The sequence below is a fragment of the Staurois parvus genome, unplaced genomic scaffold (assembly GCF_062004578.1).
Source record: "Staurois parvus isolate SC_StPar_1 unplaced genomic scaffold, SC_StPar_1.0 ptg003925l, whole genome shotgun sequence".
NCBI classification, from domain to species: Eukaryota; Metazoa; Chordata; class Amphibia; order Anura; family Ranidae; genus Staurois; species Staurois parvus.
This window is the reverse complement of record NW_028321720.1, coordinates 1-18,509: the sequence shown is the minus strand read 5'-3', so window position 1 is coordinate 18,509 and position 18,509 is coordinate 1. Positions and strand designations below refer to the sequence as shown.

Sequence of the window (18,509 nt, the reverse complement as noted above, 5' to 3'; positions counted from 1 at the left end):
GATGGGTGACCAAGCAGGGGCCCCCACCACCAGGTGTGGAAGCGATGATGGGACCAAGGCAGCCTACTTACACTAGGTGGGGAGCATGGGGGAAAATGACCAAGCATAGGTCTCTCTTCACCAGATATGGAAAGTTTGATGGAGCAAGATGAAGTCTCCTTACACTAGACCTGGTGAGATGGGGGTGACCCAGCAAGGGTTTTCTCCACCAGGCGCAGAAGGGATTAGGGGACCAAGGTAAAATTTCCTTGCACTAGACCTGGAGGAAGGGTAGAAATACCAAGTGGGGTCTCTTTCTATCAATTCTAGTAACAATTCAGGGTCTTTTGCCAAGGAGGCCCAGCCTGAGCTACTACTGGAAAGTTGTGTCACTGCAGATTCTAAAAACATGACTACAACAGAATACCGGCCAAATCAGCCAAACGCCTGCATCTGATTTACTCCATGTGTGGAGATCAGGCCGCTGACTGACCTCCATGTGGATACCCAACTTCCGAACTACGCCAACCCCCCTCCCGAGTGCTGCGTCAGGACATTTCTGGTTCCAGGCATGTGGATGGGATTTTCTGGGTGACACAAGAAAGATTCTAGTTTTTATTAATTTGCTGACTTGGCTGATGGGAGAACTTTTATCTCATAATTGAGGAAGTACTGGAATGGAGAAAGGTGTTCAGGACCTTAATGGTCAAGGCAATTGTACACCAGCTTATCTTTTCTCTTTTGTTAGGTTCATGTTAAGTAATCAGTAATAATGTTTATCTTTTTATTCTGGTAAATAAGAAACATAACATATGAATACCTAATATTTACACTTTGCAGGTGGCACTTCAGACCTCCCCAAGTAATCTTTACATTTTTGCGTTTAGTTTATTCAGCAATAATGACCACAAAGTAATATATAGATCTCTTTGTAGGACAAACAAGGTTTACTTATGGCGATACTTTCCTGCAACCGACTTTTCTTGCAAAAATGATTTGAAAAAAAAAAAATAGACAAAAAATTAAGAAAATTTAAAGAATACACCTTTGTTTAGGATAGGTTCACGCTTGCAGTTTGCGTTTGATCCGTTTCTGCAGTGCTTTTTGCGATGCATTTAGCATTTTTGCACATGTGTTTTTTACGCATTTTGCTGCGTTTTTCTTTTTTTATACTTGTTGCTAGGCAGATAAAGACGCATAAAAAAAACGTAAAAAACGCACTACATTCTTTTCTGCAGCGTCTCCATTGAAGTCTATAGAACCAAAAACAAAACATTTTGCATTTAAAAATGTCCCTGACCCTTTCCAAAAAACGCACCGGGTGAAAACATGAACCTGTCCCATAGGAAATCATGTTAAATGGACTGCTGTGCATTTCTGCAAAATGCAAATCAAAGTGGAAAACGAATAGGTGTGAACCTAGACTTGTTACTCAAAGGAGGGACACTCCTCCACCCTCCCCTATCAGAGAGATTTTAGAAGGCCAACAAGCATCCTCCTTAATCTCTGTGTTGTAAATGATATCAGTAGTAGAGATAAAGATACAGATTATTTAGATTGTGTACAAACTTCACTTTCTGTATTAGCTGCTGCCGTCGCAGCTTCATGTTCATTTTTAATTCTTTTGAAGGTTTTAGAAACAAAGTTTGACCCAATTTTAAAATACACTATATTGCCAAAAGTATTGGGCCGCCCTCCAAATCATGTGATTCAGGTGTTCCAATCCCCTCCATATCATGTGATTCAGGTGTTCCAATCCCCTCCCAATCATGTGATTCAGGTGTTCCAATCCCCTCCATGGACACAGGTGTATACAATCAAGCCCCTAGGCATGCAGACGGCTTCTACAAACATTGGTGAAAGAATGGGTTGCTCTCAGGAGCTCAGTGACTCCAAGCGTGGTCCCGTGATAGGTGGCCGCCTGTGCAATAAGTCCATCCGTGACATTTCCTGGCTACTAAATATTCCACGCTCAACTGTTAGTGGGATTATAACAAAGTGGAAGCAATTGGGAACAATAGCCACTCAGCCACCAAGTGGTAGGCCACGTCACATGACAGGGCGGGGTCAGCGCATGCTGAAGCACACAGTGCGCAGAAGTCGCCAACTGTCTGCAGAGTCAATAGCTAAAGACCTCCAAACTTGGTGTGGCCTTCAGATGAGCCCAACAACAGTGTGTAGAGAGCTTCATGGAATGGGTTTCCATGGCCGAGTAGCTGCATCCAAGCCTTACATCACCAAGTGCAATGCAAAGCGTCGGATGCCGTGGTGTAAAGCACGCCGCCACTGCACTCTAGAGCAGTGGAGACATGTTCTCTGGAGTGACCAATCACGCTTTTCTGTCTGGCAATTCGATGGATGTGTCTGGGTTTGGTGGTTGCCAGGAGAACGGTAATTGCCTGACTGCATTGTGCCAAGTGTACAGTTTGGTGGAGGGGGGACTATGGCATGGGGTTGTTTTTGCAGGGGTTGGGCTTGGCCCCCTAGTTCCAGTGAAGGGAACTCTTAAGGCGACATTTTGGACAATTTCATGCTCCCAACTTTGTGGGAAGAATTTGGGGATGGCCCCTTCCTGTTCCAACATGACTGCCCACCAGTGCACAAAGCAAGGTCCATAAAGACATGGAGGAGCCAGTTTGGGGTGGAGGAACTTGACTGTCCTGCGCAGAGTCCTGACCTCAACCCCATAGAACCCCTTTGGGATGAATTAGAGCGGAGACTGTGAGCCAGGCCTCCTCCCCCGACATCAGTGCCTGACCTGACAAATGTGCTTCTGGAAGAATGGTCCAACCTTCCCATAGACACCCTCCTAAACCTTGTGGACGGCCTTCCCAGAAGAGGCAAAGGGCGGGGCCAACTCAATATTGAACCCTACGGACTAAGACTGGGGGGTTATTAAAGGTCATGTGTGTGGAAAGGCCGGCAGTCCAATACTTTTGGCAATGTAGTGTTTTTGCATCTTCATCTGCATTAGTGAGAACATTTATAACACTGGTTCACACTAATGTGGTGCGGGACACTGCATTTATTTTGAACAGGAATCGCATCACATTCAAATTACATTCAATGTTTGTGCGATGCGATTTGAGCCATACTTTTTGATTTGTCGCATTTCGCACCTCATCAGTGTGAACTGAGAGTGTGGAGGATACTACCTGCCTGTTGGTTGGTCTCCTAAGGGTGTGGATCACAGTAGCCTTGGTCTCAGAAGAGCGATCCGCGATTGGATTGTTCTTCTGAGAGCATTTGACAGGTGGTGAGGAGGTGTTGTATTGCCTACTTATGGCCTGCTCGACCCCTAGCACACCACAACCATGTGCATTGCACGTGGTTGTGATGCACTTGCAGAGTGGCCCCATTCAATTCAGAATGGGTCATGCTTGGTGGGTGTTACGCCTGCTGGGTATAATTCCTGTCATAGTTGTGAAGCAAAGCATTGGAGCTTTGGCATGTGTACGCCCCCTAGTGTGTATGAGCCAGGGTGGAGGAATGTTCCTCCACTGAGGCATCTCTGCTAGGACAGGTTGGAGGAATGTCCCTCCTCTGGGTCATCTCTGCTAATACAGGGTGGAGAAATGCCCCTCCTCTGAGCCCTCTCTGCTAGGACAGGGTGGAGGAATGTCCCTCCTCTGGGTCATCTCTGCTGGGACAGGTTGGAGGAATGTTCTTCCTCTGGGTCATCTCTGCCAATACAGGGTGGAGGAATGTCCCTCCTCTGGGTCATCTCTGCTAATACAGGGTGGAGGAATGTCCCTTCTCTGGGTCATCTCTGCTAGGACAGGGTGGAGGAATGTCCCTTCTCTGGGTCATCTCTGCTGGGACAGGTTGGAGGAATGTTCCTCCTCTGGGTCATTTCTGCTAATACAGGGTGGAGGAATGTCCCTCCTCTGAGCCCTCTCTGCTAGGACAGGGTGGAGGAATGTCCCTCCTCTGGGTCATCTCTGCTAGGACAGGGTGGAGGAATGTCCCTCCTCTGGGTCATCTCTGCTGGGACAGGTTGGAGGAATGTTCTTCCTCTGGGTCATCTCTGCTAATACACGGTGGAGGAATGTCCCTCCTCTGGGTCATCTCTGCTAATACACGGTGGAGGAATGTCCCTCCTCTGGGTCATCTCTGCTAATACAGGGTGGAGGAATGTCCCTTCTCTGGGTCATCTCTGCTAGGACAGGGTGGAGGAATGTCCCTCCTCTGGGTCATCTCTGCTAATACAGGGTGGAGAAATGCCCCTCCTCTGAGCCCTCTCTGCTAGGACAGGGTGGAGGAATGTCCCTCCTCTGGGTCATCTCTGCTGGGACAGGTTGGAGGAATGTTCTTCCTCTGGGTCATCTCTGCCAATACAGGGTGGAGGAATGTCCCTCCTCTGGGTCATCTCTGCTAATACAGGGTGGAGGAATGTCCCTTCTCTGGGTCATCTCTGCTAGGATAGGGTGGAGGAATGTCCCTTCTCTGGGTCATCTCTGCTGGGACAGGTTGGAGGAATGTTCCTCCTCTGGGTCATTTCTGCTAATACAGGGTGGAGGAATGTCCCTCCTCTCAGCCCTCTCTGCTAGGACAGGGTGGAGGAATGTCCCTCCTCTGGGTCATCTCTGCTGGGACAGGTTGGAGGAATGTTCTTCCTCTGAGTCATCTCTGCCAATACAGGGTGGAGGAATGTCCCTCCTCTGGGTCATCTCTGCTAATACAGGGTGGAGGAATGTCCCTTCTCTGGGTCATCTCTGCTAGGACAGGGTGGAGGAATGTCCCTTCTCTGGGTCATCTCTGCTGGGACAGGTTGGAGGAATGTTCCTCCTCTGGGTCATCTCTGCTAATACAGGGTGGAGGAATGTCCCTCCTCTAGGTCATCTCTGCTAGGACAGGGCGGAGGAATGTCCCTCCCCTGGGTCATCTCTGCTAGGAAAAGTTGTTGGAATGTACTTCCTCTGGGTCATCTCTGCTAGGACAGGGTGGAGGAATGTCCCTCCTCTGGGTCATCTCTGCTAGGACAGGGCGGAGGAATGTCCCTCCCCTTGGTCATCTCTGCTGGGACAAGTTGTTGGAATGTTCCTCCTCTGGGTCATCTCTGCTGGGACAGGGCGGAGGAATGTCCCTCCTCTGGGTCATCTCTGCTAGGACAGGGCGGAGGAATGTCCCTCCTCTGGGTCATCTCTGCTAGGACAGGGTGGAGGAATGTCCCTCCTCTGGGTCATCTCTGCTGGGACAGGGTGGAGGAATGTCCCTCCTCTGGGTCATCTCTGCTGGGACAGGGTGGAGGAATGTCCCTCCTCTGGATCATCTCTGCTGGGACAGGGCGGAGGAATGTCCCTCCTCTGGGTCATCTCTGCTAGGACAGGGCGGAGGAATGTCCCTCCTCTGGGTCATCTCTGCTAGGACAGGGCGGTGGAATGTCCCTCCTCTGGGTCATCTCTGCTGGGACAGGGCGGAGGAATGTCCCTCCTCTGGGTCATCTCTGCTGGGACAGGGCGGAGGAATGTCCCTCCTCTGGGTCATCTCTTCTGGGACAGGGCGGAGGAATGTCCCTCCTCTGGGTCATCTCTGCTGGGACAGGGTGGAGGAATGTCCCTCCTCTGGGTCATTTCTGTCATGCTGATCTGCCGGCATTGCATGGAGAAGCACAGAGACCCAGTGCTGTCATCACAATTAAAAAAAGGTATGAAATGAAAACAGAGTCTTTTATTTAAAAATGTCATGGGAGGGGGAGGGGAGAAGGGAAGGAGAATATAAGCAGTTTAAACTTCAACTATGATGTACTTTAAAATGCGGTCTAGATCTGTCGAGTCGCAGAGTCAGTCCAGGCTCTGGTGGTTTCTTCTTCCGAATGTGGTGCCGCAGCCCCTGACCACACCGCCAGGACAGAGGGGCCGGTTCAGCTTGTGGTCTGCTGTAAAGTATAGCCAGTGATATTCCTCCAGCGTGGGGCCCCTCAGACTCTCCCATCCTATAATTTACTGTTATTATGGCCTCCATGCTGTGCAGAGACCGCAGTGCTCGGGGGCGGGGCTGTCGTCGTTTCTGGATATCTGGATCTTTAGATGACATTTATAATGCCGTCTGTCAGGAACATCAACATCAGATTCTGTGTTTCTGAATCCTCCATGTGACATAATTTGTCACCTGCTGATCCTGCCAGTAGACCATTAAACTTCCTGTAACAGGTCGAGGTGCTGGCAGAAGTAGCAGTGAGAGGGGCTGGGGTGGGGGCGGGAGCTCACAGCAGTCAGATTTATTCATCGAACCTTCTTTCTGATAGAAACAAATGTTTCTGTAACTTAAACTGCGGCAGCCGGAGCTTGAATGTTTGTTTTGTTACCCATTTAAAGGAGAACTCCAGGTATAGATGTTTTTATATAGATACATTGTTGCAACTTGGACCAGCTGTATATGTATATACCAGACCTATGGGGTTCCAAGATGGAAATCACTGGAGGTGACTCGCTGATATCTAAAATACCAAAAACTCCTCCCATACCCCCCCCCCCCCCCCAACTGTCCCCTTGACTTCCTATTATACTTGAATTTAAAGTAATAACAATGTATCTCCTATGGGATACAATGGATGGAGCATATCCAAACAATTCTGTTTTTTGTTTTGCTTTGTTTTTATTTGTGAACATCCTTTACATTGTTTATCACGTATAACGGATCCACCCTGGAATCTGACAACCAAAGGTTATATTTGGTGAGTATTTACAGTGTTGTATGACATGCGGTGAACTCCATGTGGTGAGTGTTTAGTATATACCTCATACGGGGAGCGTTTTAGTATATACCTCATATGGTGAGTGTTTAGTATGTACCTCATATGGGGAGCGTTTAGTATATACCTCATACGGGGAGCGTTTAGTATATACCTCATATGGGGAGTGCTTAGTATATACCTCATATGGGGAGCGTTTAGTATATACCTCATATGGGGAGCGTTTAGTATATACCTCATATGGGGAGTGTTTAGTATGTACCTCATATGGGGAGCGTTTAGTATGTACCTCATATGGGGAGCGTTTAGTATATACCTCATATGGGGAGTGCTTAGTATATACCTCATATGGGGAGCGTTTAGTATATACCTCATATGGGGAGCGTTTAGTATATACCTCATATGGGGAGAGTTTAGTATATACCTCATATGGGGAGCGTTTAGTATGTACCTCATATGGGGAGCGTTTAGTATATACCTCATATGGGGAGCGTTTACTATATACCTCATACGGGGAGAGTTTAGTATATACCTCATATGGGGAGCGTTTAGTATGTACCTCATACGGGGAGCGTTTAGTATATACCTCATATGGGGAGTGTTTAGTATGTACCTCATATGGGGAGCGTTTAGTATATACCTCATATGGGGAGCGTTTAGTATATACCTCATACGGGGAGCGTTTAGTATATACCTCATACGGGGAGCGTTTAGTATATACCTCATATGGGGAGTGTTTAGTATATACCTCATACGGGGAGCGTTTAGTATATACCTCATATGGGGAGTGTTTAGTATATACCTCATACGGGGAGCGTTTAGTATATACCTCATACGGGGAGCGTTTAGTTTATACCTCATATGGGGAGCGTTTAGTATATACCTCATATGGGGAGTGTTTAGTATATACCTCATACGGGGAGCGTTTAGTATATACCTCATACGGGGAGCGTTTAGTATATACCTCATATGGGGAGCGTTTAGTATATACCTCATATGGTGAGTGTTTAGTATATACCTCATATGGTGAGTGTTTAGTATGTACCTCATATGGGGAGTGTTTAGTATATACCTCATATGGGGAGAGTTTAGTATATACCTCATATGGGGAGCGTTTAGTATATACCTCATACGGGGAGCGTTTAGTATATACCTCATACGGGGAGCGTTTAGTATGTACCTCATATGGGGAGTGTTTAGTATATACCTCATATGGGGAGTGTTTAGTATATACCTCATATGGGGAGTGTTTAGTATATACCTCATATGGGGAGTGTTTAGTATATACCTCATACGGGGAGCGTTTAGTATATACCTCATATGGGGAGTGTTTAGTATATACCTCATATGGGGAGCGTTTAGTATATACCTCATATGGGGAGTGTTTAGTATATACCTCATATGGGGAGTGTTTAGTATATACCTCATATGGGGAGTGTTTAGTATATACCTCATATGGGGAGTGTTTAGTATGTACCTCATATGGGGAGCGTTTAGTATATACCTCATATGGGGAGCGTTTAGTATGTACCTCGTATGGGGAGTGTTTAGTATATACCTCATATGGGGAGTGTTTAGTATATACCTCATACGGGGAGCGTTTAGTATATACCTCATATGGGGAGCGTTTAGTATATACCTCATACGGGGAGCGTTTAGTATATACCTCATATGGGGAGCGTTTAGTATATACCTCATATGGGGAGTGTTTAGTATATACCTCATACGGGGAGCGTTTAGTATATACCTCATACGGGGAGCATTTAGTATGTACCTCGTATGGGGAGTGTTTAGTATATACCTCATATGAGTGTTTAACCTCTTCCCATCCAGGCCCATGTAGATAAACGGTCGGACAGGAGCGCTGCCAATGCGGGTGGACGTTTATAAAAGTTCCCCAACATCCATTGCCTATACGCGCTTCCTGGGAGTGCATGGCACCATGATACGGAGGACACAGCGGAACACAGGTCGCTCTTTGGGACCTCTGTGCGAGGTCCCGATTCATGTGATCACTGATTGGCCAATCAGTGATCACATGAATAGTAGTAAACAAGATGTCACATCCCGACATCATTGCTTATTACTTGTGAAATCTGTGATCACAGAGATCACATGGTACAGGGCCATTCACAACAGCCTTGTACCATGTGACAAGCTGTGACCAATCACAGCTCTCACAGTATTTCTCAATGGCTGCAAGAATGCAGCCAGAGAGAAGGAGAAATGATTGCTTTTACAGCCTTTATGGGTGTAAAAGCAATCGGTGTAAAAAAAGAAAAAAAAATTTCATCACCCCCCACAAGTAGTACAGTGTCACCATGGTGACACTGTACTGCTAGGGTGACAGTATGTTAAAAAAAAAACCCATAAATAATAAAAAAAAGTAAAAAAAATATAATTTTTAGTTATAAACTAATTTGGGTTATCTTTTTTTTGCTAAAAAGATGAATACATTTTGGCCAAGATTTATGAAGAAAGATTATTTATTTGCAAAAATTCTATAAGAAAAACACTTTCAAAATTTTTGGACTTTTTCATTTACACAGCAAAAAAATAAAAATCCCAGCGGTGAATAAACACCACCAAAATAAAGTTTTATTTGTCTGTACTGCTTGGACCTGAAGAAGGGGACGCTCCCCGAAAGCTTATCCTCAAAATTGTATGTTAGTGAAAATAAAAAAAGTATCACGGACAGTACTCAATTGTTTCTATGTCTCAAAAAAAATGCTAAAAAATTAATATGGGTACAGTGTTGCATGACCGCGCAATTGACATTCAAAGTGTGATAGCGCTGAAAGCTGAAAATTGGCCTGGAGAGGAAGGGGGTGAAAGTGTCCGGACTGGAAGGGGGTGAAAGTGTCCGGACCGGAAGGGGGGGAAAGCGTCCGGACCGGAAGGGGGGGAAAGCGTCCGGACCGGAAGGGGGGGAAAGCGTCCGGACCGGAAGGGGGGGAAAGCGTCCGGACTGGAAGGGGGGAAAGCGTCCGGACTGGAAGGGGGGTGAATGTGTCCGGACTGGAAGGGGGGAAAGTGTCCGGACTGGAAGGGGGGGAAAGCGTCCGGACTGGAAGGGGGGGAAAGCGTCCGGACTGGAAGGGGGGGAAAGCGTCCGGACTGGAAGGGGGGGAAAGCGTCCGGACTGGAAGGGGGGTGAATGTGTGACTGGAAGGGGGGGAAAGCGTCCGGACTGGAAGGGGGGGAAAGCGTCCGGACTGGAAGGGGGGTGAATGTGTCCGGACTGGAAGGGGGGAAAGCGTCCGGACTGGAAGGGGGGGAAAGTGTCCGGACTGGAAGGGGGGGAAAGCGTCCGGACTGGAAGGGGGGGAAAGCGTCCGGACTGGAAGGGGGGGAAAGCGTCCGGACTGGAAGGGGGGTGAATGTGTCCGGACTGGAAGGGGGGAAAGCGTCCGGACTGGAAGGGGGGGAAAGCGTCCGGACTGGAAGGGGGGGAAAGCGTCCGGACTGGAAGGGGGGTGAATGTGTCCGGACTGGAAGGGGGGAAAGCGTCCGGACAGGAAGTAGTTGAGATATTTTATATATATTATTATAGCGATCACTGTACTATATTCTATTATTTTGTATCCATTCATCGATATTAAGTGCATTTCTTGGTTTTAGTTCATCATTTCAGGTGGAGAATGTGGTGCGAAAAGCTTTTTTGGAGATCTGTTATTTTTATAATTTTGTATGAATTTACGTCTGCAGCCAAAACCCAGTAAAATCCGGAGCCGTAAGTTTGTATTTTTGGCGGAATGTGTCGGCGCGTTCCCCGGTCCAAGTCCCAACTACAGCCTTACCCCCCCCCCCCCCCCCTTCATATTCAGCATGTAATGGGATAAACAGTCAGTGGAGGGATCTGCACAGACGTCATCCATGGCGGAGATTTTCCACTGAAGCGGGCGAGATGGAATCAGAGAAAATGAGGAATGATCTTTTACTATTATTATTATTATACGAGGTATTTCTATGCAGAGCTTTACATATTGTACATCACATCAGTCCCTGCCCCAAGGAGCTTACAATCTAAGGGCCCTATCTCACATACACATAGTAGCGCCATTTATCTTGCCAGCATGTCTTTGGAGGAAAGACACAGAAGCACAGGGAGGACAGAAATAAAATTGATCCGCACTACCGCCATTGCTCTAAAATATTTGTTTTATTATTATTATTTCAGGTATTTATATAGCGCCGTCAGTTTGCGCCGCGCTTTACATATATATTGTACATTCACATCAGTCCCCGCCCCCAAGGAGCGTACAATCTAAGGATCGACCACAGTAAAAACATCACGGGTACAAAAGTTGTTTCGGCTTAACAAGCCTTAGCCATAACCCCTACAGGCAGGACATACAAACTCCATGCAGATAGTGTCCTGGTCAGGATTTGAACTGAGGACACTAGCGCTGCAGGGCAGAGGCGCTGACTGAGCCGCCGTGCTGCGAATGTTCTCTGCAGAATGTGGATTATCACTTTTTGTCTTCCAGTTTATGTTTCATGGAATTCATTGTCAGGACATCTGGCTGCGTTCAGTGAGCGTCACCGTCTGCCCCCCCCCCCCCCCAGTAGAGGGAAGCGGCCCCGGGGCCTCCGGCCTGGATGTGTTTTGTTTGCATTTTGTTTGTGAAAAGTGCTGATCCGGTGAAAACGGCGCTCTGCTCCAGCCCGCTGGGATTTCACCGCCGGCCGCATCTGTTTCTGCTTTGTCCAACAATCCGCCGAGCCAGAGAGCTGCGGCTTTCCAAGAATCGGCAGCGCCGGAGAGAGGAGCGCGGGGAGACCTGCCAGATTCACCGGGTTCAGCCAATGTTTTCCTGACTCCTCAGCATCACAGCAAATAATTGGCGGGAGAAGTTTAACTCCTTACATTTAGGGGGGTCAAGGGGGATAGATGACTGTCAATGGCTGCACTCTGGGCCTGAGAGTACCTCCTTCATTATTAGCCATTATATTCTGTAGTTCTACTTTACCACTTCCAGTCCGGACACTTTTCCCCCTTCCAGTCCGGACACTTTTCCCCCTTCCAGTCCGGACACTTTCCCCCCCTTCCAGTCCGGACACTTTCCCCCCCTTCCAGTCCGGACACTTTCCCCCCCTTCCAGTCCGGACACTTTTACCCCCTTCCAGTCCGGACACTTTCCACCCCTTCCAGTCCGGACACTTTCCCCCCTTTCCAGTCCGGACACTTTCCCCCCCCTTCCAGTCCGGACACTTTCCCCCCCCCTTCCAGTCCGGACACTTTCCCCCCCCTTCCAGTCCAGACACTTTCCCCCCCCTTCCAGTCCGGACACTTTCCACCCCCTTCCAGTCCGGACGCTTTCACCCCCTTCCAGTCCGGACGCTTTCACCCCCTTCCAGTCCGGACGCTTTCACCCCCTTCCAGTCCGGACGCTTTCACCCCCTTCCAGTCCGGACGCTTTCACCCCCTTCCAGTCCGGACGCTTTCACCCCCTTCCAGTCCGGACGCTTTCACCCCCTTCCAGTCCGGACGCTTTCACCCCCTTCCAGTCCGGACGCTTTCACCCCCTTCCAGTCCGGACGCTTTCACCCCCTTCCAGTCCGGACGCTTTCACCCCCTTCCAGTCCGGACGCTTTCCCCCCCTTCCAGTCCGGACGCTTTCACCCCCTTCCAGTCCGGACACTTTCACCCCCCTTCAAGTCCGGACACTTTCACCCCCCTTCCAGTCCGGACACTTTTACCCCCCTTCCAGTCCGGACACTTTCACCCCTCCCTTCCAGTCCGGACACTTTCAATCCCCCTTCCAGTCCGGACACTTTCAATCCCCCTTCCAGTCCGGACACTTTCAATCCCCCTTCCAGTCCGGACACTTTTACCCCCCTTCCAGTCCGGACACTTTCAATCCCCCTTCCAGTCCGGACACTTTCAATCCCCCTTCCAGTCCGGACACTTTCACCCCCCTTCCAGTCCGGACACTTTCACCCCCCCCTTCCAGTCCGGACACTTTCAATCCCCCTTCCAGTCCGGACACTTTCAATCCCCCTTCCAGTCCGGACACTTTCACCCCCCCCTTCCAGTCCGGACACTTTCACCCCCCCCTTCCAGTCCGGACACTTTCAGCCCCCCTTCCTGTCCGGACATTTTCACCCCCCCCTTCCTGTCCGGACATTTTCACCCCCCCCCTTCCAGTCCGGACACTTTCACCCCCCCCTTCCAGTCTGGACACTTTCACCCCCCCCTTCCAGTCTGGACACTTTCACCCCCCCCTTCCAGTCTGGACACTTTCACCCCCCCCTTCCAGTCTGGACACTTTCACCCCCCCTTCCAGTCTGGACACTTTCACCCCCCCTTCCAGTCTGGACACTTTCACCCCCCCTTCCAGTCTGGACACTTTCACCCCCCCTTCCAGTCTGGACACTTTCACCCCCCCTTCCAGTCCGGACGCTTTCACCCCCTTCCAGTCCGGACGCTTTCACCCCCTTCCAGTCCGGACGCTTTCACCCCCTTCCAGTCCGGACGCTTTCACCCCCTTCCAGTCCGGACGCTTTCACCCCCTTCCAGTCCGGACGCTTTCACCCCCTTCCAGTCCGGACGCTTTCACCCCCTTCCAGTCCGGACGCTTTCACCCCCTTCCAGTCCGGACGCTTTCACCCCCTTCCAGTCCGGACGCTTTCACCCCCTTCCAGTCCGGACGCTTTCACCCCCTTCCAGTCCGGACGCTTTCACCCCCTTCCAGTCCGGACGCTTTCCCCCCCTTCCAGTCCGGACGCTTTCACCCCCTTCCAGTCCGGACACTTTCACCCCCCTTCAAGTCCGGACACTTTCACCCCCCTTCCAGTCCGGACACTTTTACCCCCCTTCCAGTCCGGACACTTTCACCCCTCCCTTCCAGTCCGGACACTTTCAATCCCCCTTCCAGTCCGGACACTTTCAATCCCCCTTCCAGTCCGGACACTTTCAATCCCCCTTCCAGTCCGGACACTTTTACCCCCCTTCCAGTCCGGACACTTTCACCCCCCCCTTCCAGTCCGGACACTTTCAATCCCCCTTCCAGTCCGGACACTTTCAATCCCCCTTCCAGTCCGGACACTTTCACCCCCCCCTTCCAGTCCGGACACTTTCACCCCCCCCTTCCAGTCCGGACACTTTCACCCCCCCCTTCCTGTCCGGACATTTTCACCCCCCCCTTCCTGTCCGGACATTTTCACCCCCCCCCTTCCAGTCCGGACACTTTCACCCCCCCCTTCCAGTCTGGACACTTTCACCCCCCCCTTCCAGTCTGGACACTTTCACCCCCCCCTTCCAGTCTGGACACTTTCACCCCCCCCTTCCAGTCTGGACACTTTCACCCCCCCCTTCCAGTCTGGACACTTTCACCCCCCCTTCCAGTCTGGACACTTTCACCCCCCCTTCCAGTCTGGACACTTTCACCCCCCCTTCCAGTCTGGACACTTTCACCCCCCCTTCCAGTCTGGACACTTTCACCCCCCCTTCCAGTCCGGACACTTTCACCCCCCCCTTCCAGTCCGGACACTTTCACCCCCCCTTCCAGTCCGGACACTTTCACCCCCCCTTCCAGTCCGGACACTTTCACCCCCTTCCTGTCCAGGCCAATTTTCAGTTTTCAGCACTATCACACTTTGAATAACAATTGCGTGGTCATGCAACACTGTACCCATTTTTTTGAGACGGATAAAACTTTATTTTGGTGGTATTTATTCACCACTGGGATTATTTTTTTTTTTTGCTATATAAATGAAAAAGTCCAAAAATTTTGAAAGTGTTTTCCTATAAAATTTTGTAAATAAATAACCTTTCTTCATAAATCTCGGCTAAAATGTATTCAGTTATCTTTCTAGTAAAAAAAAATAACCCAAATTAGTTTATAACCAAAAATTATAATTTAAAAAAAAAGTCTTTTTACATTTTTTATTTTTTTATTATTATTTGTTTTTTTTTTTACATACTGTCACCCTAGCAGTACAGTGTCACCATGGTGACATTGTACTACTTGTTGGAGTTATGAAGATCTTTTTTTTTTTTTTTTTACCCTGATTGCTTTTACACCCATAAAGGCTGTAAAAGCAATCATTTCTCTTTCTCTCTGTCTGCATTCTTGCAGCCATTGAGAAACACTGTGTGAGCTGTGATTGGTCACAGCTTGTCACATGGTACAGGGCTGTTGTGAATGGCCCTGTACCATGTGACCTCTGTGATCATTCATAGATTTCACTAGTAGTAAGTAATGATGTCAGAAGTGATATCTTGCTTACTATTATTCATGTGATCACTGATTGGCCAATCACATGATCGGGACCTCACACAGAGGTCCCGTACAACAATTGGTGTTCCACTGTGTCTAGAGGACACAGCGGGCACCGGATCTCGGTGCTGCGCACTCCCAGGGAGCGTGCACAAGCAGGGGGCGGGGAGGCCATTTATAAACGGCCACCCACCCCTGCACTGCCTCCGTCCGGCCGTTTATGTACATGGGCCGGACGGGAGGTGGTTAATAGTACACCCCAAAACAGAAGGTGATTATTTTGCAGTCTACTAGTCCTTGGATGTGGTGAATGTGTTGTTTTTTCTTTTTTCAGTTCTTTTTCCTTTTTCACCCGAGGATCACACTTCCTGTCCTGGGGTGACAACACTCATTTACTGCACTGTACCTATGGAGGAGAAGTGTTGTCATCCTAGGTTAAGACTACAAAACACCTCCCTCTTCCCATCCACATATCATAGGGGGTGTCCTGTAGTTCAGTCTGGACAATACCTAAGATAACACTGCAGTGTGTACAGGCTCTCCGGATTTCTGTCCGGATCAAATGACCTTTTTTGCCTTTTATTAAACTAAAAAAACTGAATTGGGATATTTCTGATCAAAAAAAGAACAAATAGAAGTTTTATTGTCGAGGTTTCATAGACTGTGAGATCCGGTACGGTCTGTCCCTCTTACCGTCAGCATGGAGTGTGTCCGGCCCGCAATAAGGAAACATTTACTGATGTCTCTGGGGCTGTAATATGCACAGAATCTATTTCCAGAAAACTCGTAAAAAGAGGAATGCGGCGCGGTGTGATGTGAGTGCTCGCCACATGGACGACCACCGCCGCTCACGTGTGATGTATGCAGGTTGTATAATGAATGTCCTCTGTGATTGGTCCAATCAGAGGGACTAAAAATTTGTTTAAAGAATTATAATTCCACATGTGAGTGACTCTGACCTTCCTTCTTCTTCCCAGATCATTGCTGGAGGAGGAGTGTCAGTCCCTGAAGAAAGAGATCGCCAACCTGCAGGTAAGTGAACCCCCCAGACCCACCAATCACCTGTATGTGTTCAATAAGGGGAGAGACTGAGCCACTCTAGGGGGACATTAGAGTGTAAGCTCCTCTGGTACAGAGACTGATGTGACTGTGGGGGGAGGGGGAATTGGAGTGTAAGCTCCTCTGGTACAGAGACTGATGTGACTGGGGGGAGGGGACATTAGAGTGTAAGCTCCTCTGGTACAGAGACTGATATGACTGTGGGGGGAGGGGGAATTGGAGTGTAAGCTCCTCTGGTACAGAGACTGATGTGACTGGGGGGAGGGGACATTAGAGTGTAAGCTCCTCTGGTACAGAGACTGATGTGACTGTGGGGGAGGGGACATTAGAGTGTAAGCTCCTCTGATACAGACTGATGTGACTGTGGGGAGGGGACATTAAAGTGTCAGCTCCTCTGGTACAGAGACTGATGTGACTGTGGGGGGAGGGGGCATTGGAGTGTAAGCTCCTCTGGTACAGAGAGTGATGTGACTGGGGGGGAGGGGGAATTGGAGTGTCAGCTCCTCTGGTACAGAGACTGATTTGACTGTGGGGGAGGGGACATTAGAGTGTAAACTCCTCTGGTACAGAGACTGATGGGACTGTGGGGGAGGGGACATTAGAATGTAAGCTCCTCTGGTACAGAGACTGATGGGACTGTGGGGGAGGGTACATTAGAGTGTAAGCTCCTCTGGTGCTGAGACTGATGTGACTGTGGGGGGAGGGGGCATTAGAGTGTAAGCTCCTCTGGTACAGAGACTGATGGGACTGTGGGGGAGGGGACATTAGAGTGTAAGCTCCTCTGGTACAGACTGATGTGACTGTGGGGGAGGGGACATTAGAGTGTAAGCTCCTCTGGTACAGACTGATGTGACTGTGGGGGAGGGGACATTAGAGTGTAAGCTCCTCTGGTACAGAGACTGATGGGACTGTGGGGGAGGGGGCATTAGAGTGTAAGCTCCTCTGGTGCTGAGACTGATGTGACTGTGGGGGAGGGGACATTGGAGTGTAAGCTCCTCTGGTACAGAGATTGATGTGACTATGGGGGAGGGGACATTAGAGTGTAAGCTCCTCTGGTACAGAGACTGATGTGACTGGTGCAGCTGTGCATGGGAGCCAATCAGCTTCTAACTTCAGATTGTTCAGTTAGGGCTCATGTACACTGCAGCTGATAAACTGAAGTTTCGGAGCAGTTGTGCATTTTTTCAGCAACACCTGAACTCTCCTTTATGTTGTCATGTACACATAATTGTTACCAGCAGTTTACAGGCAGTTGAGGTTACAAAGTTGAAAGCACAAAAATCGCATTCAGGAGTACAGTTTACCAGCGTTTCAAACACCAAACGCGTGTAACCTCATGTAAACGCTTGTAACCGCGTGTAAATGCGTTGATGCGCGTTTGCATTTTAGGCTCGTTTTTGGGCAGGTCCATATCCAAATGCTGTCTAGTGCCTGCAGCAAAAATTCAATATACAGCGTTTTCCTTGTATTCAAATGGACCCGGTACACCAGCGCAGTCAGTTCCAGGTTTCGCATGCAGGAAAAAATGGTAGAACGCGCCGCATTATTTCTGCACAGAACTGTACTGGAACACATCAAAACACGAGGAGTGTTGTGTGCTCTCCAGAATGAATCCGGAGGCATTACAGCACTACGTAGCTCCTACCCCAGAGCGACGAGCCGGTTTTGCTACAGTTGCATCAGAAAGTTGCGCTTTCTCTATTTCTCACAAAATGTTTGAAATAGTTAATTATTTAGTATTTTCAGTACATTCTGGGCATTTGGGAGGGTCTCCTGAGGTTATCTTTTAAAAACGTTTCTAAACGCAGACGCGGCTAAACTGCCATTTTTAACCTACGTTTTCTAGCAGTCAGTTTCCAGCGGTCAGAAAAGTTTTTCAAATGCCCCGCATACATGAGCCCTTAGCCTAGGTTCACACCTCCTGCATGGTAACCCCCGGTTCACACCTATGTGGTCGTGCGGGCCACGTTTTGCTGGGGCACGAGAGCCCATTCATTTGAATGGACTCCCGTGCCCGTGACACGCGGGGAAAGAAGTCCCTGCACTACTTTGGAAAACACAGCCGAGGTTCCCAGTGTGGTTGCGTTTTCCAGTGTGGGCGGCGTGCCATTACAACTAATGGCACCTGCCCGTGGGTCCGCAATTCTCTAAGCGGGTGGTGTGGCTGCATGGATTTTCCTGCGGATCTGCAGCGGCACCACCCACAGAGATGTGAACCGGGGTCCACTCTTTAACCACCTCCCGTCCTGCCATGTATAATAAACGGCTGGACAGTGGCAGTGCTGGGGCGGGTGGCCGTTTATAAATGGCCTCCCCGCCCCCTGCTTTTGCACGCTCCCTGGGAGCACGCAGCACCGCGATCTGGTGCCCGCTGTGTCCCTCCTGACACAGTGGAACACTGATCGTTGTACAGGATCTCTGTGCGAGGTCCCGATCATGTGATCACTGATTGGCCTATCACTGATCACATGCAGAGTAGTAAGCACGATGTCACTTCTGATATCATTGCTTATTACGTGTGAAATCTGTGAATGATCACAGAGATCACATGG

The 18,509-nt window shown here is 49.3% G+C and overlaps 1 protein-coding gene across 1 annotated transcript in view; it reads left to right on the top strand.

The window, feature by feature from the left end:
- CCDC24 (coiled-coil domain containing 24) overlaps positions 1-16,028 on the top strand; it is a 35,704-nt gene extending 19,676 nt beyond the window's left edge. Inside the window, exon 4 of the mRNA XM_089668179.1 lies at positions 15,876-16,028. Within this exon, the coding sequence (XP_089524305.1) occupies positions 15,876-15,990 (115 nt within the window). The 3' untranslated portion in view covers positions 15,991-16,028. The remainder of the gene's footprint in view (positions 1-15,875) is intronic.
- The last annotated feature ends 2,481 nt before the right edge of the window (positions 16,029-18,509 follow it).